Raw genomic sequence first — 21,572 nt, forward strand, 5'->3', positions numbered from 1 at the left:
CCATGACATTATTCACTTGTCTTTATTTGGTTATGAGTGCGCATTTAAATCCTTAATGGAAAAAATGTCCCTGAAATAATCACTGATAGATGCTGGTTGCTGTCTAGGGGATGTGGGATTTGCAGATTTCTCCCTCTGTGTCATGATCACTATTCAGCACCTGTGGGCTGTTAAACGGACTGTGAGGCCACTCGGGGTGTTCATTTACCAGGTACTAAAGAAGGGCTTGGCTTAGAGACTTGGTAACTTTCTGTTAATCTTGTGCTTTGGGTATCTTTCACCCAAAATTCTGACAGACTTGGTAACTTCTGTGTAGATTGCAGATTATTCCAGATATTTGTTTTGCCTCTTGCTTAGTCTAACTGGAAACTTGTCTAACTGTAAGCACTGTTCGCATTCTTTCTTTCTTTTTTACTCTCTCATCCCAGGTGCGGTGGTTGTATAGAAAGGTGAAATAACTGCTTATTGATAAAAAGCTTAAAGTTTAGGGGCACCTGGGTGGCTCAGTCAGTTAAATGTCTGACTTCAGCTCAGGTCATCATCGCATAGTTCTTGAGTTTGAGCCCCGCATCGGGCTCTGTGCTGACAGCTCAGAGCCTGGAGCCTGCTTCGGATTCTGTGTCTCCCTCTCTCTCTGGTCCTCCCCTGCTTGTACTCTATGTTTCTTTTTCTCAAAAATAAACAAACACCACACAAAAATAAAAGCTTAAGGTTTAAAAAGGATAGGCTACTCTGAGCTTTATTTTAGGACGAACATTCTCTGAATCAGCAGTTTCTTTGTCTGTTTTGGTTCCATTTTTCTGACTGGTTGGCAGGACTTGGGCCATCTTTGGTGATGTCTTTGATGAATAGGAAGTCATTTATAAGAGATGTTAAAAAGAGGAAGACCTTTCTGACGCTACTTTTCTGTCTGACAGGGCGGACAGTGGCTGTGGATTGGGCCGTGGCAAAGGATAAATATAAAAATACACAGTCTGCCTCTGCACCAGGTAAGAGGGAGTGGTGGTGGGCAGGAGGGATTGTATGTCCTGAGGTGAGTATGGAAACAACTCTACCTACGGTAAAATTATAAGGGAACCTGCTAGTCTGTCAGAATTTTGGGTGAAAGATACCAAAAGCACAAGATTAATGGAAAGAATGAGACTGAGGCTTAAGAAAAACTCTGAATTCTACAGGCTCAGAAATGAGCGTAGAGCTGTTTATTGATTCGTGTTGTGCCATCTGGTGATCTAGTCTCAAAACATAGGATCATTTGAATCTAAGCCCACCCCTGGGTGTGAACGTGAGTGAGGAGTGGGGCCTGAGTTCATTTTCCCCTCTGCTGGCTCTCTTTTCCCAACTTCTCATAATAGAGGGTGATGGAATATTATGAATAGGGAGACTTACAACTTAAGTTTTACTTAGAAAACAGTTGGCTTTTAAGCCACCAGGAGCTCAGAGAACAGAACTCACCGAGATTAAAGTTGATGCCTGGGCTCCACGGTGAGCACCCTGCCGGCTGTGGTGCACGATGGCAGGCTGTTTGTGGAGTCTCAGTGGCTGCTTTTCTCCTTCTGAGTCTGATTTTCCCTCAGGCTTCTGATGAATGGGACAGGCTTCCAGGCAGTCTTTGTGATGAGGGGTTCTTGTTGTTGTTTTAGCTTTTTTCCCTCATGTTTTCTCTCATATACAGTAAGAAAAATACTGGGGGAAAATGGCACTTAAGGTCCTAGCCCTAGTCCCGAGGAACTAGGAACTTGGGGTGTCAGTTACTCTTGTCCAAATAACCTTGTTTTGGATACTAAGTGAATTCCTAATTTTCTTTACTTCCATGTGTAGGTGAGAAGAGGCTTGGAGCTAAACATCAGGAATTAAGTAAAGAGAATGGCAGGGAAGAAGAGGATGGTACAGAAGAGGAAGAAGAGGAGGAGGAGGTGGGGGAGGACAATAAAGAAGCAAGGGTGACCAAGCCTACACAAATTCCAAAGAAGTAAGCAGCTCAGCTCGTTGGAGATAATGGAGGAAGATTTAGGATGGTCTCTGGGAGGAGCATGATGTCTTCCCTGCCCCCATCACCGCAGTGGTGACGCGTGTCATGAAGTTGGATAGGATTAGATCCTAACTCTGTCAGTTCTGAACTGTGCCATTGCAGAGCCATCAAGAAGGCCCCAACTGTAGAGAGCAGCGAGGAGGATCATTCTGACGAGGACAGCGACCTGGAGGAAAGCGATAGCGTCGATGATGGAGACGAACTGGCTCAGAGTGACACCGACAGTGAACAGCAAGAGGATGAAGGTTTGCCTGGGATCTTTGTAGACGACTTTGCACTGAAAATCAGTTACCGAGGGGCTCCTGGGTGGCTCAGTTGGTTAAGTGTCCGACTTGGGCTCGGGTCACGATCCCATGGTCCTTGAGTTCAAGCCCTGCGTCAGGCTCTGTGCTGACAGCTCAGGGGCCTGGAGCCTGCTTTGGATTCTGTCTTCCTCTCTCTGCCTCTGCCTCACGCTTTGTCTCTCACTCTCTCTCAAAAATAAACATTAAAAAAAAATTTTTTTTTTAATAAAGTGAAATCAGTCACTGAGAAATGTGCAGCAGTTCAGCACAGGCCTGTTTTTAAATAGGATCCTAACTTATGTTCTGTCAGATGTGCTAAAAAGGATACCTGATAATCCTTCTAAAGGTTCTTGTTTTGATTTTTAAATACGTTTGGCATGATGTTTGAGGGTGAAGATTCCCAGGGAACTTAAAACCTGGCTTAATGCTGAGGTACTACGTCTCTTGCTTATCCAAGGTGAGTGAATAACTGGATCAGCAGGATATTGTGTCCTAACACTGAGGTGGATTTTAGATAACTTTTAGGAGTTAAAATGGGGATAAAGGGCCTCTTGGGGCATTTTGTAAAACTGTAATCAAACCCTGTTGCTACCTTTATAAAGAATGTTGGGTGAAACTCAACTTGTTTATTGAAGGAGGACAGGTCATTACGGAATAAGGAATGGCCAATAACTGGTTCCTTAGGTTAAGTCTGGCATATTGGTTTGGCCATATAAAAAAATGAGGAAATAAGCTTTTTCCATGAGGAGAGAATGGTAGACACCTTAGAATCAAAGAAGCTTGTATACTGAGGGGACTATGAGACCTTGCATTCAACAGCCATGTTCATCTATCTCGTACCATTCTTTACCTTGAAAAAATTACTGGGCCAATACATAATGCAGAAAATTAAAAAAGAAAGTGCAGAAGAGTGTAATATAGAAAGTAAAATGTTCTTGGGACACCTGGGTGGCTCAGTTGGGTGAGCATCCGACTCTTGATTTCAGCTCGAGTCATCATCCCAGGGTCGTGGGATTGAGCCCCACATTGGGCTCTATGTTGAGTGTGCAGCCTGCTTGAAGTTCTCTCTCTCCCTCTCCCCCTCTCCCCCCTTCTCTCCCACTCTCTCCCTTTCCTCCTCTCCTCCCTTTCCCTCTCTTTCTCTCTCCCTCTCCCCCTCTCTCCTCTCCTTCTCCCTCAACCCCTCTCCCCCTCTCCCTGTCCCCTTGTCCCTCTCTTCCTCCCTCTGTCCCTCCTCCACTCATGCATATGCTCTCTCTCTCAAATTGAAAAAAAAGTTTCTCACCAATCCCCCAAGAGTCCCTCAGAGTAACCACTGTTGTTTCTTTCACATTGTTTCAGAAGTCTTCTATGTATATGTAAGCATATATGTCTATTTTTAAAATCAGTGAGTCTCCCTTGTACCCAGCCACTTAGGGCCCCTCTCTGGAGACACCCAAATTAATTGTTTCTTGTGTATCTATTTAATACCTTTGTAACGAAAAATGTGTGTGAGCACGCACATCCAATATAGTGTATCCTTGTGTATGTGAATGTGTATTTTTTTCTCTTCAAATATTCTAAATGTTTATACAGTCACGATAGTATGTATGAATGTCTTTTTCCCCACACCCCTACCACATTGGATTTCATTAGTTTTTTTGGTTTCTGCTAATCTGTTGGAATGAAAAATAGCATCTTATTTCTTGTGCTATGAGAGTAAGTTTGAGCATCTTTTCAAGTGTTTTGTTGTATATTCTTTGTTCACTTTTAACTAGATTTTTTCTTATTCGTTTATGCAAGATTTTTATATATCTGTGGAGTAACCCCTTGTCATGTGGGTGGCACTAAGTCTTTTTCAGTTTGTTATTTTTTTTTTTTTTTTTTTACTTTAGATGTACAAGTCTCAAAGAAAAAGAAGAGGAAGTTACCCTCTGATGTGAATGAAGGGAAGACCGTTTTTATCAGGTGAGCTTTTGTACCTTGAGAACTGCTGTTTATGTTGTCTCCACAGATTTTTTTTTTCTTTCTTTCTTTCTTTCTTTCTTTCTTTCTTTCTTTCTTTCTTTCTTTCTGTGTCTCTCCATTTTTTTTAAAATGGAGTAATTTTTGAGTAATTTTTTATTTTTGAGTAATCCCTACACCCACCATGGGGCTTGAACGCACAACCCTGAGGTCAAGGGTTGCATGGTCTACCAACTGAGCCAGCCAGGTGCCCCACTCTTTCTTTTTTTTTTTTTTTTTTGTACTAGTTCTTCTAGGTAAGCCAGAAAATCAGATGCCTCTAAGACCGTTAATATATCGGGTCCTAGGAATATAGCCAACAGTGAGAATTTATGAGAAACAGAACTATATACAGAAGATAAATAGATAAATAGCAGGGATCTTCATATTTTATCCTCATTTACATTTCATTCTTTGTAATTTGGGTAGCATCATTTGGAACAAATCAATTCTTCAGCTGTTAGAAACATTTTGCTTCTGGCCTTTGTTTTAGGGGAAGTACTGGGGAGAGGTGACATCACTTGTCTCCAGTAATTTCTGTCTTCTTGCCAACTCACCTTTATCCAGAGTAGAATAAGGCATCCCGTCTGTTTCCAGGGAAACTTAAGGAGGGAGTCAGGTGGAAATAGGTTTTATTTTATGTTGTCATTGCCGTTTTAGTCTGTGGTAGATTGGCCTTTTCACAGAGTCAGGCTGTCTTCAGTATACCTGAGGCATGCCTTCTTGTCTTTTCTTCAGTGCCGATGTACTAGGGCTGTTTGGGTCATATTTTAAAGATGTGTATTCTTTCTGCCTGTAAAGTCTTTTTTTTTTTCTTTTTAAGTTTTATTTATTTTGAGATAGGGTGTGTGGCGTGCGGGGGAGGGGCAAAGAGAGGGAGAGAGAGCGAGAATCCCAAGCAGGCTCCGCACTGTCAGCACAGAGCCCGATGTGGGCCTCATGAGATCGTGACCTGAGCCGAAGTTGGACGCATACCCAACTGAGCCACCCAGGAGCCCCTTCCTGTAGTTTTTTAAGATTGTTTTTATACATAAGTAATTTGTGCGTATTGTGGGAAATTGAGGAAATAAGTGAGCAAAAACACACCCAAAAATATTAACCTTAATTATTACTCAGAGAACACCCACACACATGCCCACATCATAGCTATTTATAAAGGTGGGTTTAACCTATACAAGCCATGCTGTAGCCCATTTTCTGCCTTAACACAGTGTCTCTCCATAGTTGTTTTTACTGTTTGGAATTGGCCATATAAATAATTTTGTGTTTGTAGAGGATTCTGTCTGATAGGAAGGAAGAACTGTCACACTTAAGAGCCTGTGACCTCAATCCCAAGGATACCATTTCTTAACATTCCTACATCTTTTAATTAATAAAAAACTGAGGGGGGCGCCTGGGTGGCTCAGTCGGTTAAGCGGCCGACTTCGGCTCGGGTCATGATCTCGCGGTCTGTGAGTTCAAGCCCCGCGTCGGGCTCTGTGCTGACAGCTCAGAGCCTGGAGCCTGTTTCAGATTCTGGGTCTCCCTCTCTCTGACCCTCCCCTGTTCATGCTCTGTCTCTCCCTGTCTCAAAAATAAATAACACGTTAAAAAAAATTAAAAAAAAAAAAAAAACACAAAACTAAGGAAAGTTAAGAGGTGGGAGAGAGAAAACTATCCATAATGCAAATTAGAAAAAATTACATGGCTAGGATATGTCTTATTGCAGAACATCATTTTTTTGTCTCGATTACTTCATAAGATGGAATTGTTTATGGGGTTGTTAACTGAGTCTAAGAGAAGTAAAATTATAGATATTTATTTGGGACTGTTTGTTTGTTTTTACCCTGGAAGGATGTTCATAGCTGGGAAAATGAAGGATCTTTAGAATGTATTGAAATTTAGTAGAACAAAATCTTCCAACACTTTTTAATTACGTCGAGAGAAATACTTATTCTTTTCTTGTTTTGCATGTAGCTAGTAAACTTTTCCATGTTTTGCTTTTGAGTTATTATTTGAAGGATTTTGTTTGTTTGTTGTTTTTTGTTTTTAGGATTTTCTGACTTTTATATAGTTTTAACTGAAACCTAGTTTTCACAGCAATGCAAGGGGGGAAGTGAGTAATTGAGAGAGCTAGATAGACACACGTGTATCTTGACTTTTCTTATTAGCCTGCTCTTTTGGTTGTAGTAAGAGAAACTAATTTTGGTCACTTTAAGTGAAAAAGTCTGTTTGTTGGATGAACATGGGTGGCTCACAGAATCAAAGGTGTCAAAAAAACAAACCTTAAGGAGATGAAAATCTGGGATGTTTGGGGCCCTAGTTGTAGGAGGCTGGGGTTTTTTTCTCTGGGGACACTGCCTTTTTTTTTATTCCTTCTTAAGGTATAACATATATTCTGTAAAGTGCATTAATCTAGGCGTACAGTGCAGTGACATTTTTCATACATATGTGTCCATGTAACCACCACCCAGATCAATCTATAGAATATTTTCAGATTTCAGCTTCCCAGGAGTTTCCTTTGGGTTGAGTACTACTATTTTGAAATGAATCTACATCTTTGCTTCTGGTCTTTTTATATGCCTGTTCAAGTTTTAAATTCCTGGGGGAGAGAATCTGATGGACGCAGAAAGGCCAGTCAATAATGGCTGAGGGACAGAATCACACAGCAGAGGCTAGGCTGGTGGAGGCCGCCCTGTGCATTGGTGCTATTCCCGAACAAGAGAGGGTGGCCGTGAGCAAGAGTGCCACTTCAGTTGGTGTCTTACCTTGTACTAGAACACAGGATCTCACTTTTGTAATTGGCTTTTCTTGTGACCTGTCTTCCGTAGAAACCTGTCTTTTGACTCAGAGGAAGAAGAACTCGGGGAGCTCCTCCAGCAATTTGGAGATCTCAAATACGTCCGTGTCGTCTTACATCCAGACACAGAGCATTCTAAAGGTATTTGCTGTCAGCTTGGCAGGTCCTAAAAAGGTTGAGACTGCTGCCATGGGCACTGACTAGGTTACATGAGAGCACAACGTGTGCCATTCTGAGGGGTCTACGGTCCACCCAGCCCGGGTTTCTGTGGCCCATAGAAGCACCAAGGACATTCTGAGGTTGTCTTCTAAGATATCACACTCAGCATCTTTAATGGTGCTGCCAGCCACAATTTTGTCTAAGCTTTTTAAGCCCTTGCTTATTTACTTTAGGGTAATGAATTCCATTTGTTGTTCTCCTTTGAATTTCAAATGTGATAGCATCTCATGGGTATTAATCATTCCACATTGCTTGAAATTACTGGGATCTTTTTCAGTTGCTTTTGTTAGAGATGGAAGCTAACAGAAATTTTGTTGCAGCAGCAATAGTCAGAAGGAAAACTGTGTATAGCAGGACTGCTGCCTTAGATTTTTTTCCTGAAGCTATTTCCTTTGAACTTTAAGGATTGGCCACAATTCCTTTTAGTATACTGTTGTTAGGTAAGCAGCATCTTTACAGCCTATTCATGATCTTTGATTTCATCAACTGCAATCATTCTCCTAAAGCAGTGAGTTCTTAATTCATTCTGATTCTTGATTCCTTTGAGATCTAGCAAAAGCTATGAACCCTCTCTCCAGAAAAATGCCACTTCTGAGGGTTTGTGGGCTCTCTGGAATCTACTCAAGGATTCACAGAACCTCTATTCTAAACCTTACTTTCCAAATTGATGAAACCTGATTGGTTTTGGTTTTTGCTTAGCCAAAAAGATATAAATAGGGCAGTATGATGCAAAGAAAACTGAACTGCTTCCTGGAGATTAGGGATCTAATTGTAGCTGAGCCATAGACCAGCTGGGTGATTTTTGGCAAATTGTTTAACCACTGCGGGCTTCATTTTCTTATCTGTAAAATGAATGGGTTCAACTAGAGTAATCACTTAAGGTGCTTTCAACTCTTAATATTCAACTATACTTCTTGGACCTTCTCCATTTCCAGTATGTTTTTCTAAAAACAGATGACTAGAATTGCATAGAATGTTCCAAGTACTGTAGGATATTGCTTTACTTTGATGATATCTTTTGTTTCTTTTGAGCGCAGTAGTGTATTGGGTTGGTATTTTCAGAATGTAGTCAATACTTAACTTGCTCAGTCTCTTTCTTGGTCTATTAATATTAGCTCAGAGTTAATAATCTTAGTAAGCATAGTTTTCATTATTTTTTTAATGTGTTGTCTTTTTCTAGCTCATACTAAATTTTTTTGCCTACTCACACAGCCTTGGCCTCCTCCTACCATTTATCTCTGTCAGCATGCCATTTTGCTGTCTAGGAGAGCTAAAAATTTAGACTTTAGGAAAGTGTTAAGTCTAAACCCAATACTGACCCTGGGAATTCCAGTAATAAAATTCTTACCCATTCAGAGAGAAGTACACATTTTCTTCAAATTGGATGAATAAGTTATTCTGCCTATTAGAAACATTTTCCTCCATCTTCCTTCCTTTCTTTCTGTATCGTTCGTTTCTTCTATTGAGTGTCTGTTAATGCCAGACACTATGATAGGTGCTAACAATATAGAAACAGCCAAGAAACATGGGCCTTACTCCTGAGACACTCATTCTGTTTGAGATAATGCCACCTGACCAGTGCTGTAATAGAGAGATGTGATTGGAGGACTGAGGGGGACGAGGGCGGGGGGTACTTGGCTCTGCCTGGAGGAGGCAGGGAAGACCTCACTTGGATGGTGACTTTTGGGTCGGCCTGCCACATGTGTTGTGTCAGTCTGCTGCCATTCATTCTTGTAGGGGACAAAAGATCAATCAGTGCCCCAGTAGCTCTAGGAAGTTTGACATTTTTTTCATATATGAGGGAATATTTAAATTTGTATAAAGGAATACTAGCAAAATATTATGAGACTTGTATTTCTTTTTTGGAGTCTACTATAAGGTGAACTTTTTTTCTTTGCTTATAAAAACTGCTTTTTATCAGTAGCAGAAATTAGGGTGGGTTGATTGGCCCTGCGTCTAACCAGTCAGAGGTGTGCCTTTGCAAATTCTAGAGTATGAGTCAGGAATTGAGCTTATGGCTTTCTGGTTCACTGCTGTATTCATGCGATAGAGGCCAGGGACTTTGACTCCAAGAGGTCAGTCTGCCCATATCTGATGTCTCCCACGTAGCTTTGATGACAGTGAGATATGTAATTAATTTCAGGTTAAGTGGTTCCTGCCTCATTTTTTACTCCTCTAAAAGGCAAGCAGTAAGTGATGCTGAATCGAGTGGAATTTCTCTACCATATCTTGTGGCTTTTTCTTACTAAGGAGAGCGATGGTGAGACTGAAGTTCTAAGAAGCTTTGGAAAAGATGATGAAGTAATAGTAAAATTTCATGATAAGCACCTGTCCTCTTTTGTCTGCCTTTGAACCTTCAGTGCCCGACACGGTGCCTGTCTCGTGGCACCCTAACAAGATGGGAGTCTTGTCCACTTCGTCTCAGGCTGCCGCCATGTGTAGTGTTATCTTTGGCACCCTGGTGGGCCAGGGGAGTTTGGCATGTCACTTAATTTTGTCTCTGTGCAGGTTGTGCATTTGCCCAGTTCATGACTCAAGAAGCAGCGCAGAAATGCCTTGAAGCTGCTTCTCCAGAGACTGAGGTAAGGAGGACATTTCTTTCACTCCATAATTTAGGGGATAATGGCTCCAAAGGCCAGAGTCTGCTGTTCACATACAGCTTGATGATTACTGTCAATAATGTAATAAGATAAGGCCAACACTTACTGAGAACTTAGTGTGTGTTAGACACTGAGCTTTATATGTATTACCTTATTTAATCCTTATATCACTTCTACAGGGGTATGTAACGTAAGTAAAATTATTATACCTATTTTATAAGTAAGGAAACAGGTTAAAAATGTATCTAATGTTTATTGATTACTGTCTGTACGTCAGCCTCTATCCTAGGCTGATGACATGAAAGGTTGGGACAAGAAGGGATTAAGGTCATCTATGAAGTGGAGTAAATGAGAGAAAATGTATGGGTGATGGAGAATTTTTCTGTGTGTTCTATAGCCCAGTATAAATTGTTCTGAGATAAATTATCCTGTATTGCCATTATCTCTTAAATTCTCTTAAGTAGAGTTAACACTACCATTTTGTTAGCTTTCTTTAGAATTTAAAGATCGTTTTCTTTAATTCGGGCCTATTTTGGTACTAATCAACTCCTGTAAAATAAATCACTGCTAACTGCCCTAAGTGTACACGTGGCTTTTTTTTTTTTTTTTTTTTTTTTAATTAAGTAGGCTCCACACCCACCGTGGGGCTTGAATTCACAGCCCTGCAATCAAGAGTCGCATGCTCTACCGACCGTGCCAGCCAGGCACCCCTACACGTGGCCTTTTGCACAGCTATACTAAGTATTAGACTCAGTGGTCCACCTGCACCCACCTGGGCTAAAACATCCTAGGGGTTGGGTTCCACGGCATAATTGGGGTTTGCTGTTTTCCCTTTCCTTGGCATTCCTTGTTAGGTGCTTAATTTCTACCCATTATGAATTTTAAGAGAGAGAGTTGCGGTCTGTTACAGGGTGGTGGGCTTAAACTGGATGGCCGACTGCTCAGAATCGACTTGGCCGTGACGCGTGACGAGGCTGCAAAGCTCCAGACAAAGAAGGTGAAGAAGCCAACTGGAACCCGGAACCTTTACCTGGCCAGAGAAGGCTGTGAGTAGTGGGAGGGAGCTGTGAACCAGGCTTGAGTAGCTGGCCCTGTGCAGTGGTGGTGAGCAGCAGTAGGATGTTTGGGGGCATGTTTCAAATTGAAAACCCACATGTCCTCCTTACCAGCATTATATTATTCCACTATAGCTTATAATATAACATCATTATATTATTCCACTTTAGCAGATGTAGCTTTCTGTTAGGAAGACTTCGCCCATCTCTTGTCTGCCTGCTAGCTTTTAGACCTTTAGATCAGAGGATTAGCAGGGCAAAGAGGGAGGAAAAATTCAAATTGCCTTTGCTTCTTGTCATGAGTTCTGATAATTTTCCTGAAGGAGTTGAAAATTATCACTAAAATTATTGCTTTTTTGGATTATGAATATAAATTGTGTGCTCAGTACCTTTCCTTTAATGTCAGAAAGATAATCAGAAATTAGCTTCAATTAAAAAAAAAATCCCTTCCTCTAGGTCATGCAGTATTTGTCAGCCCACCTGCTGCACAGCTGCACAGCCTGGACTGGTGATGTAAGGCTGTTAGCCTTCAGTTCTAGGCCTCTTATGGCCATATTGCTGTTTTCGGGTTGGCTTAACTCACTGCTTTCTACTGGCAGTACTAAGTACAGTACTTAATACATGAGGGACAGTAAAATTCCAAGGGCAGGTTACAAGTAGAGCGGTTTTGTATTCCAAATATCTAAAATGTACTTCCTTTCAGACCTTCCTCTAGGCCTTTCCACTAGACTTCGGGCATGCACATGAAGTTTTTGAGGGGAGGGAAGGAGAAAAGGAACAAATTCACAAAATGTTCAGTTTTTAGTCCTTGAGAGCAGCTCAGAGCTGAGAACTTAGCCCTGTAGCCTATTTCTGGACCTACCCAAATGCCACTATGTCCTGGCCAGCATAGTCCTCTGGGCCTGTACAAAGAGCTTGCATCATTCAAATCACATTCCTCTTGTTGCTCAGTGAAAATTCCCTTGCTGATGTCTTGGCCTTTTTCCCTCTTTCTGCAGTGATTCGTGCTGGGACTAAGGCTGCTGAGGGTGTGAGCGCCGCTGATATGGCCAAAAGAGAACGGGTGGGTAGATTAGGCGCCAGCCTACGGGATCTGCATGACTTCGTACAAATCAGTAAATAATAACTGTTGAATGCTGGAGGTGCTTATCAGAGAGCTAAGCATCAGTCACAGACCCTGCTTATGCTCTTGTTAGAGGAAAACATACAGATGAAACAGCTAAGAAGCCAACACTGAACATAATACATGAGCATTGTATGCCATTATAAGGACTGGATCTTCTTGTGTAATTTCCCGATGCCCAGCAGTAAGTGTTGGCCATATAGTATGCTTTCTACAGCATGGAGGCCAAGGCTGTGTATAATTAAGTGTCAGTGTAAATACAGAATGACGTAAGAAAGGAAGATGAGAATAGGCTGGAGTTAGTAGGGAAAGAGGTAGATGGGGTTCTTGGAAGAGTTAAGATGTCCTTTTTTGGTAGGAGGTTATGTTCAGATTAGAAAAATCATATTAGGGGGTGCCTGGTGCCTCATTGGTTAGGTGGCCAACTCTTGATTTCAGCTCAGGTCATGATCTCCCTGTCTGTGAGTTCGAGCCCTGTGTCGGGCTCTGTGCTGACAGCTCAGAGCCTGGAGCCTGCTTCGGATTCTGTGTCTCCTTCTCTCTGCCCCTCCCCCAATCACACTGTATCTGCTGTCTCAAAAATAAATAAATGTTTAAAAAAAAAAAAGACAATTAGCTTTGGAGTCTGAAGGTACAGAGATGGAGAACAGAGATGAGAATATAATGACACCAAGAGGCAGTGTGTTTTTTCGGTGTACAGTTTCTAGACTCATGTTCACAACTTTTTTAGTAGTGAACATCTAGAAACCATGGTGTTTGGGGGGCATTATATGCCCTTTATCACATTGCCTATCACAATGTGATAGTGACACGTTTAATTTTCCCTTAGAATGAATTTTTCTAGCAAAAAACTCACTGGATTATATGCATCATAATTCACAGTTGTTTCTTTTAAGACTGTTGAACGTAGGCATGCGAGCCACTTCAAATAACCCTTTAATATTCATTTTCAGAGACTGATCATTTTGTAATTTGTTAGGACCTTTACCAAATAAGGAACAGCAGAAATGAGACTTGATTAAAGAAAAAATTTAATTTAAAACTTTTTTTCTACTAATCTAATTAAAAAAAAATTTTAATGTTATTTATTTTTGACAGAAAAAGAAAGAGATCAGGAGCTAGGGAGGGGCAGAGAGAGAGGGAGACACAGAATCTGAAGCAGGCTCCAGGCTCTGAGCTGTCAGCACAGAGCCTGATATGGGGCTCAAACCCACAAACAGTGAGATTATGACCTGAATCCAAGTTGGACGCTTAACCGACTGAGTCAACCAGGCGCCCCCATCTACTAACCTAATTTTAAAAACAAAGCAGGAAAAGAATGTTATCCTCTCACTTTGGAGAGTGGACCCCTGGGACTGGTGCAACATCCTTGAGGCCAGTGCTCTAGAAGCAGAATTCATCTCTGTGATCATAGACAGTCTTCTGCCTCAAGGTGGCAGAGTCGAGACAACATTCTAGCAAGTATTCTGTAAATAAATTCCACATCCTTTTGGAAAAACTAGAAAATTAGTTTGAGTTGGTGGACAGATAAGGACTGGGCATAGACGTTAACCACAGGATTATGTATTATTTGCTTTAGGCCAGCTTTTGAGTTTGGGATTTTTTTGTGTATTACTTCATTTCAGCCTCACATCAGTGCTGAGAGATTGGTATTTTGATCTACAGTTCCACTTTGTAGGGGGAAAAACTGAGGCTTAAAAAATTTCATGTAACTTCGCCAGTTAGGATGGATTTCTAATTTAGTCTGAATCCAGAGCCCATGATCTTACCACATACGCACCATCTGGCCTCTTTGAACCTGTCTTTCCCTAGGCTACACATCATAAGGCTGCGGGTGGGCGATTTCCTTTCTTTTTTCTATATGCGTGGTTATTGGATTTGAGGGGGGGGGGGGTTGGTCACAGTTTGTTCCTTTTGGAGAATTAGGAACCTGCATTTTTAAAAGGTAGATTGTATTGTTAACAGTTTATTGTTCTTTCAGTTTGAGCTGCTGAAACATCAGAAACTCAAGGACCAGAATATCTTTGTCTCCCAGACCAGGCTGTGCCTGCACAACCTCCCAAAGGCTGTGGATGACAAAGAGCTCAGAAAGCTGCTGCTGAATGCCACACGAGGGGAAAAAGGGGTGCGCCTCAAGGAGGTGAGAGTTGGCCCTGCCCACCCACAACTTCAGTACTCATCATGGGTCGTATTGAGCATTTATTTCAGACTGTGGTGCTAGCAGATTGACAGCGTTTTTTTTGGACACGTTGTCAACAGTTAAGGTAGTTTTCACGTTTGCTTGTTTATTTTCTCTTCTTAGAACTGCCTTTCAGAGGCACCTGGGTGGCTCGGTTGGTTAAGCGTCTGACTCTTGATTTTGGCTCAGGTCATGATCTCACAGTTCATGGGATTGAGCCCTGAGTCAGGTTCTGTGCTGACAGCACAGAGCCTGGTTGGGATTCTCGCCCCCCGCCCCACCCCCATGTGCCTTCTCCCTCTGTCTCTCCCTCTCTCTCTCTCTGTCTGCCCCTCCCTCATGCCCCTTCTCTCTCTCTCTCTCTCAAAATAAAGAAAAACTTTAAATGACAGTCTTAAAAAAAAAAGAACAGCCTTTCACACACACTGTCCAAGTTGCAGCAGAATGCGAGGAAGTGTCTGCCTCATGAATTAATTTGCATGCTTGCTATGTGCTCAGCATCATAGCAGGTGCTGTAATGTTAATTTTTTTTGCAGAGAAAACAATCTGTGTAGTTTGGTCTTTAGAAGAACATTTTACTGCCATTTAGGCCCGTACTGTATAAAAAGAGTCCTCAGTGGTATGTGGTAAGCACAGAGAGCCACACGGGTCTTCAACAGTTGTATTAGACAAACACTGGATTCAGACCAAGACTTGATTACACAGTGAGTGCAGACACTGTTCCCCTGCCCCCACAGCACCCTCTGTAACCCTTTGTGATAGCACTTACTATTACACTGTCCTGTAATTGTCTGCCAGTCATTTCTCCCGACCACACTGAGCTCTTGGAGAGTAGGTATCCCACTGTTCCTAGTCCTTGGCAGAGTACCTGGAACATAGTCATCTCTCATCAGTACCTGTTGAATAAGTACGTAGCCAGTATTATAAATCTGCTTTGCTCTGATTGGTGACTATAAGCTGTTTTCCTAATCCTGGAAAATCTCTTAAAATGTATGGCATTGGTATTTGGGGAATTACATGAGAGAATGTGAACATATCAGCACATATCTGACACTGCTCTTAGTAAAACTGTTCAAAGTGTTACTGGTGTAGGGGTCACTTGTGAAATTTCTCATATCAGCATCCACAATACTTAGTAAGTGCCTGTACATCATCAGTTAGGAAAATTTAGGAGTTTATAGTGTTTGCACTGTATTGAATTTTCTCTTTAATTCTTTCATATGCTCACCTCATGAAGGTATAGTATGTCAGCAAGATTATAAGCTTCTTGAGGACAGGAACCTCATTTTACGCTTTTCTTGGTTTCTCTACAGTACATGGCACAGCTCTAGGGACAGAGAAGTACCAGAAGTATACCAGATGCAGCATCCACATGTCCTTAATACCTACATTTCTCCATTATGTGGTAACTACAGCTTCTAGGAGTAATAGCATATAAACAGTATCCTAAGATAGACTGCAATGATATGGTATCTTCAATGCCCCAGGATGCTTGTTACATTTAAGTAAAGGATTTAAGGAAACATCACACCAGAGACAATCTGAGCTCTGAGCAAAGCCAGCTGAAGCTTCTTCCTGTTTTTCTAGGTTATATGTTAGGCAGGTTCTTCCCCACACCTGAATGTATTTCTTAACTAAAGCCATCAGGCCTTCTTTCCCTTCTTTAGTAATTTCCTTTTTCAGTGGTTTCTTCAGTGATGAGATCTATGGATGGTGCTTCATCCTTAGTGATAACTTGTATAGTTTAAAGTTCTATAAACCTCTCAACTTATATGTATTATTAGCAGTTAGCTGTCATAATTTTGGGGGGAGGAAGTTTGTTTTATTTACGTGCTTATATATAGGTTTTTGTTGGTCTCTGTAAACTCTTAGAAAGCCAGAAGGTATCTATTTAATTGGTTTTGTGCTTTCTAGTAGGTGTATTCTATTAAGACAGACACTGGTAAGTATATTTTCCAGTATGACTGTTGTGATGGTGATATAGATCAGGATTCTGTTCCAGTAACCTGATTACTTAGTGAATCTGTTCATGTTCTTATCCTGTAATCAAGGATTTTTGTTTTCTTGCTGTACTCTTAGTGTAGGGTGATGCGAGATCTCAAAGGAGCGCATGGAAAGGTTAAGGGTCAGTCCCTGGGCTACGCCTTTGCAGAGTTCCAGGAGCACGAGCATGCCCTGACAGCCCTTCGCCACATCAACAACAATCCCGAGATCTTTGGGCCTCTGAAGGTGAGCCTTTTCCTGTGGGGAGACCTGATCCTCTGAGGGCCATTTGCAGAAAACCATTTCTCTCCTTTATGTCCAGTGTCCTCTGACTTGTGTGTGGTGGGGAAGAGTAGCCAGTTGGTGGAGGGAATAGCAGTGATTCAGCTGATGATTAGAAGGAATTGAAATCTAAATTGGACAGCCTGCTTGCGGAACTGGCCCCCTACCTTTAAGTAGAGTAAGTGAGCAGGAGAGAGGAGAGTAGTGGAGGACAGCTTAGGTCATTGCACTCAGAAATTAAGAAATCTATTGAATGACATTTTCCTTTTGACACAGAGACCGATAGTGGAGTTCTCTTTGGAAGATCGAAGGAAACTTAAAATAAAGGAACTGAGGATTCAGCGCAGCCTGGTACAGCACTGAAATGTTTTTCTGTTTTTGTTTGTTTGTTTTTAATTGTGGTCAGATACACATAACACAAAATTTACTATTTTTAAGTGTACAGTTCAGTTAAAACAATTTATTTCAGGGACACCTTGGCTCAGTTGGTTAAGTGTCCAACTCTTGATTTCAGCTCAGGTCATGATCTCACGGTTTGTGAGTTCAAGCCCTGCATCAGGCTCTGCACCAACAGTGCAGATTCTCTCTTGGGATTCTCTCTTCCTCTCTGCCCCTCCCCTACTCGCGTGCACACTTTCTGTCTTTCAAAATAAATAAATAAGCTTAAAAAAAAACTATTTCAGTTAAAACAATATATTTAAACTCCTGTTTTGTTCAGTTTGTGGTTCTGCACCCTTGAAATAGGTCTCTCTACTTGAATCGGTTCTTTGTTACCCTTTACTCTTAGTTCCCTAGAACTCTCAGGCCATCTTCTCCTCTGCTAGCCTATCCTGTGATAGCTCCACAGGAGGGAAAGGAAGGAGAGGGGAGAATCAGGCTGATATTATTAGCAATGAGCAATGCCAGTACAGTGTTTGGTGATGGTACATGTCAGAAGTAGTGGCCCAGATGAAAGTTTTACATTGCTGTAGATTTCATCTATCTCTTCCAGAATTCTTAGATGGCTCCAGAAGTGTGATGCCTGATAGTGTTTTAGTGTTGTTTTTAAGCCAGTGTGGTGTCAAGGAAAGAACAAGCACAGGAATACTTACGGTCATGGTCGGGCTCAGGCTCTTCCTCTGAGTTCCTTAGCAGGTTAGTACCTTTCTCAGCTTCAGTTTCATTTGTAAAATAGGATCAACAGCATCTACCTCGCATGATTGCCAGGGATTAAGTGGTAACAGTGCATGGTCAGCACTCATTTTCTTACCCATCTTGCTCCAGGGCGTAGGAGGCCAGGTTATTCTTGATACCATAACTCCTACAGCCTCCATTGATGGCATATCTAAACTTGCTTATATACCAAACATTTGTACTCTTTGTGGTGTGTATGGTGGACTGACCAATAGAAGAGCAGTTTCGGTGGTTAATACAGTGGTCTTGGGTCGGAAAACCTGGGATCTGGTTCTTGTTCAAGGCAGCTTTGTTGTTCTAGATGTAGACTTATTTACTGCTGTAAGCTGTTGCTGTGGAGTGATTCTGAAGCTAGTGACTTAGAAAACTACTCAGATGGCTCTTTTGTTGCCTATACTTGTGTACATACTGCTCTGTGTAAAATTGCCCCTTTCCCTTGGCTCAAGGATACTTCTACACAATTTTCATATTCAGATCAAATGTGCTTCCTCTAGCATTTTTCTACCTCTCTCAGAAGAGGTAAGACCTCCTTACTTGTACTTTCGTGAACTTCCCTAAGATCTTTAGTTTTTCACTTTGCTTTGTTTGTGTGTCTCTTGTCTCCACTAGGCCGAAAGTACTGAAAGGGAAACACTGTTCTTTCCCTCTGGACCCTTACCTTAGAAACTGACACTGGCACAGTACAGGCTCATAGCAGATCTTTGTTGTGTCAATTATTACACTAATTTCATGTGAATCTGCTTTTTTTCTACTACAGTGCAACATAAATCTGTAACACCTTATGCCTTCCTTCTCATAGCACCTTTTCCGCATCTTCACTTCATTTATTCCTTCTCTAGTGTTCTTCCTTTCGTTATGTAGATTTGAGTTTCTGAGCTAGGTCATCTTCCTCCTTTGAAGAAATTCACTTAGCCTTTCTTGCAAGATAGGTCCCCTGGTGACAGATTCCTTCTTTTAGTTTTTTGGGGTGTGTGTGTGTGTGTGTGTGTGTGTGTGTGTGTGTGTGTGGTTTTTATTTTTTTTTGAGAAAATCTTTATTTCTCCTTCACTTTTGAATGATAATTATACTAGATACAGAATTCTAAGTTGGTGACTCCCCCTCCCCCCCCCCCCCGCCCAAACTTTAAATATTTCTGTGTTCTCTTCTTTCTTACATGGTTTCTGAAGAGTTCAGTGTAATCCTCTGTAGGTAAGGTATTCTCTACCCTCCCCCTCCCCCCAGCTACTTTCCAGATTTTCACTTGGTCTTTAATTTTCTGCAGTTTTGTATGATGTGCCTGGGTGTTGAGTTACTGGTATATATTTGGCTGAGCTTCCTGGATCTGTGGTTTAGTATCTGTCACTAAATTTGGAAAACTTTCAGCCCGGTTACTTCAAACATTTCTTCTCCCTCTGGGATTCCTCTCACACACGTGTTACACCTTTGGTAATTGTCCCATGCTACTGGCATGTTCCTACTGGCTTTTGAGTCTTGGACATACATGTACTTTCCCCTGTCTCTGCATATGGGGAGGGAAGTAGTGGTTTTATGTCCCCCAAACTGGTAACCATCTGTTACTATGTATTCACTTTCCTATAATTTGTAACTATTCAGGGGAAAAACTCCCCTGCTTTCACGATGCTCACATAAAGCTCCTTTTCTGCTGAGTGTTTCCAGCAAATAAGCCTCATCCAGAAACCTGATGGCAGTCTCTTGTTTTATGCAGCAAAAAGTGAAATCCAAGCCTGCAACTGGTGAGCCCCAGCAGGAACAGCCAGTGCTTGGAAAAGACCGGCAGCGGAAAGCAGCTCAAAACCACACACAGGAACAAAGCAAGGCCGCCCTGGAGCAGAAGGGAAAGGTGCATTCTACCTCGTGGACGGGGTTCCAGACCAAGGCTGAAGTGGAGCAGGTGGAGCTGCCTGATGGAAAGAAGAGAAGGAAGGTCCTGGTGCTCCCCTCACACCGAGGCCCCAAAATCAGGTGAGATGCAGGACTGTGGCATAGAGCAGTGGGTGGCTTCTAAAAGGGTTTGTTCTCACTTAATGCTTTCTTATTGTAGCTTTTGTTTGGATGAAAGGGATGTTTAGTACCGTGTCAGTCCCCTACGAGGGGTTGGTGTGCAGGCATCTCTACACTAGCAGAGATGTGCTCTTGGACCACCAGGAGGCTGGAAGAAGCACTAGCAGAGGAGACCTCGGGGCAGCCTTCTAGGGCAGGCCTTCGTGCCTTTTTCCCTCTTCTGAAGAGCCTCCTCCCATCTGCAGGGCTGTCTCTGTTGGCTGAGGCCCACCTACTCAAGGTTATCTTGCAGATCCTATTTGAGGCAACGGATTAGTGCTATCCACAAAAGTCAGTCTTTACAAAATATTTGTTAAATAAGTGAAGGTTTTTGAGGATCCTGTGAGGTTTTAAGCTGAAACAAGAACAAATACAAAATGTTGAGCCTTAGGATATTCTGTTACAGTATTCTTTTTTAGAATGACTTGTCATGGACTTAGAGCCAGTGTTAAAAAAGGAATTTTATCTTCTGGCTTAGACAGCCTCAGAGGTGCCAGTTAGAGGAAGAACTCAGAGTGACACTTACTTGACCTCTTATTTCAGGCTCCGGGACAAAGGCAAAGTGAAGTCTCTCCCTCCCAAAAAGCCAAAGCCCCAGATAAACCAGCAGAAGCAAGAGAAGCAGAAATTACCTTCCAAGCAGGTGAGTTCCGTAGGGCACCAGGCTTTGGTATAGCATAGCTCTGCCCGGGACTGGCAGCCGCTTTTGTGCCCTGATTAGTTAAGCAAAAAGAAAGGGCTTCTGGATTGCAGCTACATGCAGGACTACAGCTTTATAGAGGATGTTGAGGTAAATATATAGTTTTCAAAGTGGAGAGAATCTGGGACACCTGGCTAACTCAGAAGAGCATGCAACTCTTGACCTTGGGGTCGTGAGTTTGAGTCCCATGTTGGGTATAGAGATTACTAAAAAAAAAAAAAAAAATTAAATTTAAAAAAATAGGGGCACCTGGCTGACTCTTGATCTCAGGGTCGTGAGTTCGAGCCCCACATTGGGTATAGAGAGCACTTAAAAATGTTGAAAAATGAATAAATAAAAAATAAATAAATATTATAAATAAAATAGTGGAGAGGACCAAGTGTATCAGTTACTCTATTTCAACAATTATCTTATTTTACTTATTCCTCATACATACTGTCCCCTGCCCACAACATATTAAAGCAAACTGCTTCGCATATAAATATGCCTTATAAGAAAATGAGGTATATTGCTCAGAAAAATACCTCAGAATCATCTCCAACTTACCAGGCCTTAAAAATATACATATATTATGCCATTATCATACTTAATGAAATTAATAGGAAGCCCTTAATATCATTTAATATGCAGCCCATATTAAAATGCCCCCAGTTGCCTCAAAAATGTTCTGTTATAGTTGGCTAGTACAAATCAAGGTCCAGAAAGAGTCCACACATTACATTTGGTTTTTATATCTCTTAAATCTTTTTTTCCCCCTATAATACTCTTCCTTATCACCTCCCTTTTTCCATGCTGATAATTCCTTGGAGAAACTGAGTCATTTGCCCTTTAGAATGTATTACGTTTTAACTTTAGCTGCTTGCTTCCTTGTGGTATCATTTAACTTGTTCCTGTGATAACCATGTAGTGCCTGTAAACTGGTAGCTAGATGTACCAGCTTGATTAGAGTCAAGTTCCATTTTCTTTTTTTTTTTGAAAGATTTTATTTATTTTTAAGTAATCTCTACACCCAACATGGGGCTGGAAGGCACAACCCCAAGATCAAGAGTCATACGCTCCACCAACTGAGCCAGCCAGGTGCCCCTCAAGTTCACTTTTCTTGGCAAGAGTATTTCATGGGTAGTGCTGGGTGCTTTCTGGTG

General features: G+C 41.7%; 1 protein-coding gene across 2 annotated transcripts in view; it reads left to right on the forward strand.

Moving 5' to 3' along the window:
* RBM28 (RNA binding motif protein 28) overlaps window positions 1–21,572 on the forward strand; it is a 29,455-nt gene that overhangs the window by 6,154 nt on the left and 1,729 nt on the right. The window contains exons 6-18 of one of the 2 annotated variants that reach the window (XM_027075408.2): window positions 918–989; window positions 1,819–1,969; window positions 2,111–2,274; window positions 4,188–4,260; window positions 7,107–7,216; window positions 9,803–9,876; window positions 10,805–10,940; window positions 11,948–12,012; window positions 14,054–14,212; window positions 16,331–16,480; window positions 16,793–16,867; window positions 19,396–19,652; window positions 20,274–20,373. In XM_027075408.2, coding sequence (XP_026931209.2) covers window positions 918–989; window positions 1,819–1,969; window positions 2,111–2,274; window positions 4,188–4,260; window positions 7,107–7,216; window positions 9,803–9,876; window positions 10,805–10,940; window positions 11,948–12,012; window positions 14,054–14,212; window positions 16,331–16,480; window positions 16,793–16,867; window positions 19,396–19,652; window positions 20,274–20,373 — 1,586 coding nt within the window. The remainder of the gene's footprint in view (window positions 1–917; window positions 990–1,818; window positions 1,970–2,110; window positions 2,275–4,187; window positions 4,261–7,106; window positions 7,217–9,802; window positions 9,877–10,804; window positions 10,941–11,947; window positions 12,013–14,053; window positions 14,213–16,330; window positions 16,481–16,792; window positions 16,868–19,395; window positions 19,653–20,273; window positions 20,374–21,572) is intronic. The other variant, XM_015086896.3, reaches the window with a different exon arrangement.

Source organism: Acinonyx jubatus, chromosome A2 (genome assembly GCF_027475565.1).
Source record: "Acinonyx jubatus isolate Ajub_Pintada_27869175 chromosome A2, VMU_Ajub_asm_v1.0, whole genome shotgun sequence".
In the NCBI taxonomy this organism is placed as follows: Eukaryota; Metazoa; Chordata; class Mammalia; order Carnivora; family Felidae; genus Acinonyx; species Acinonyx jubatus.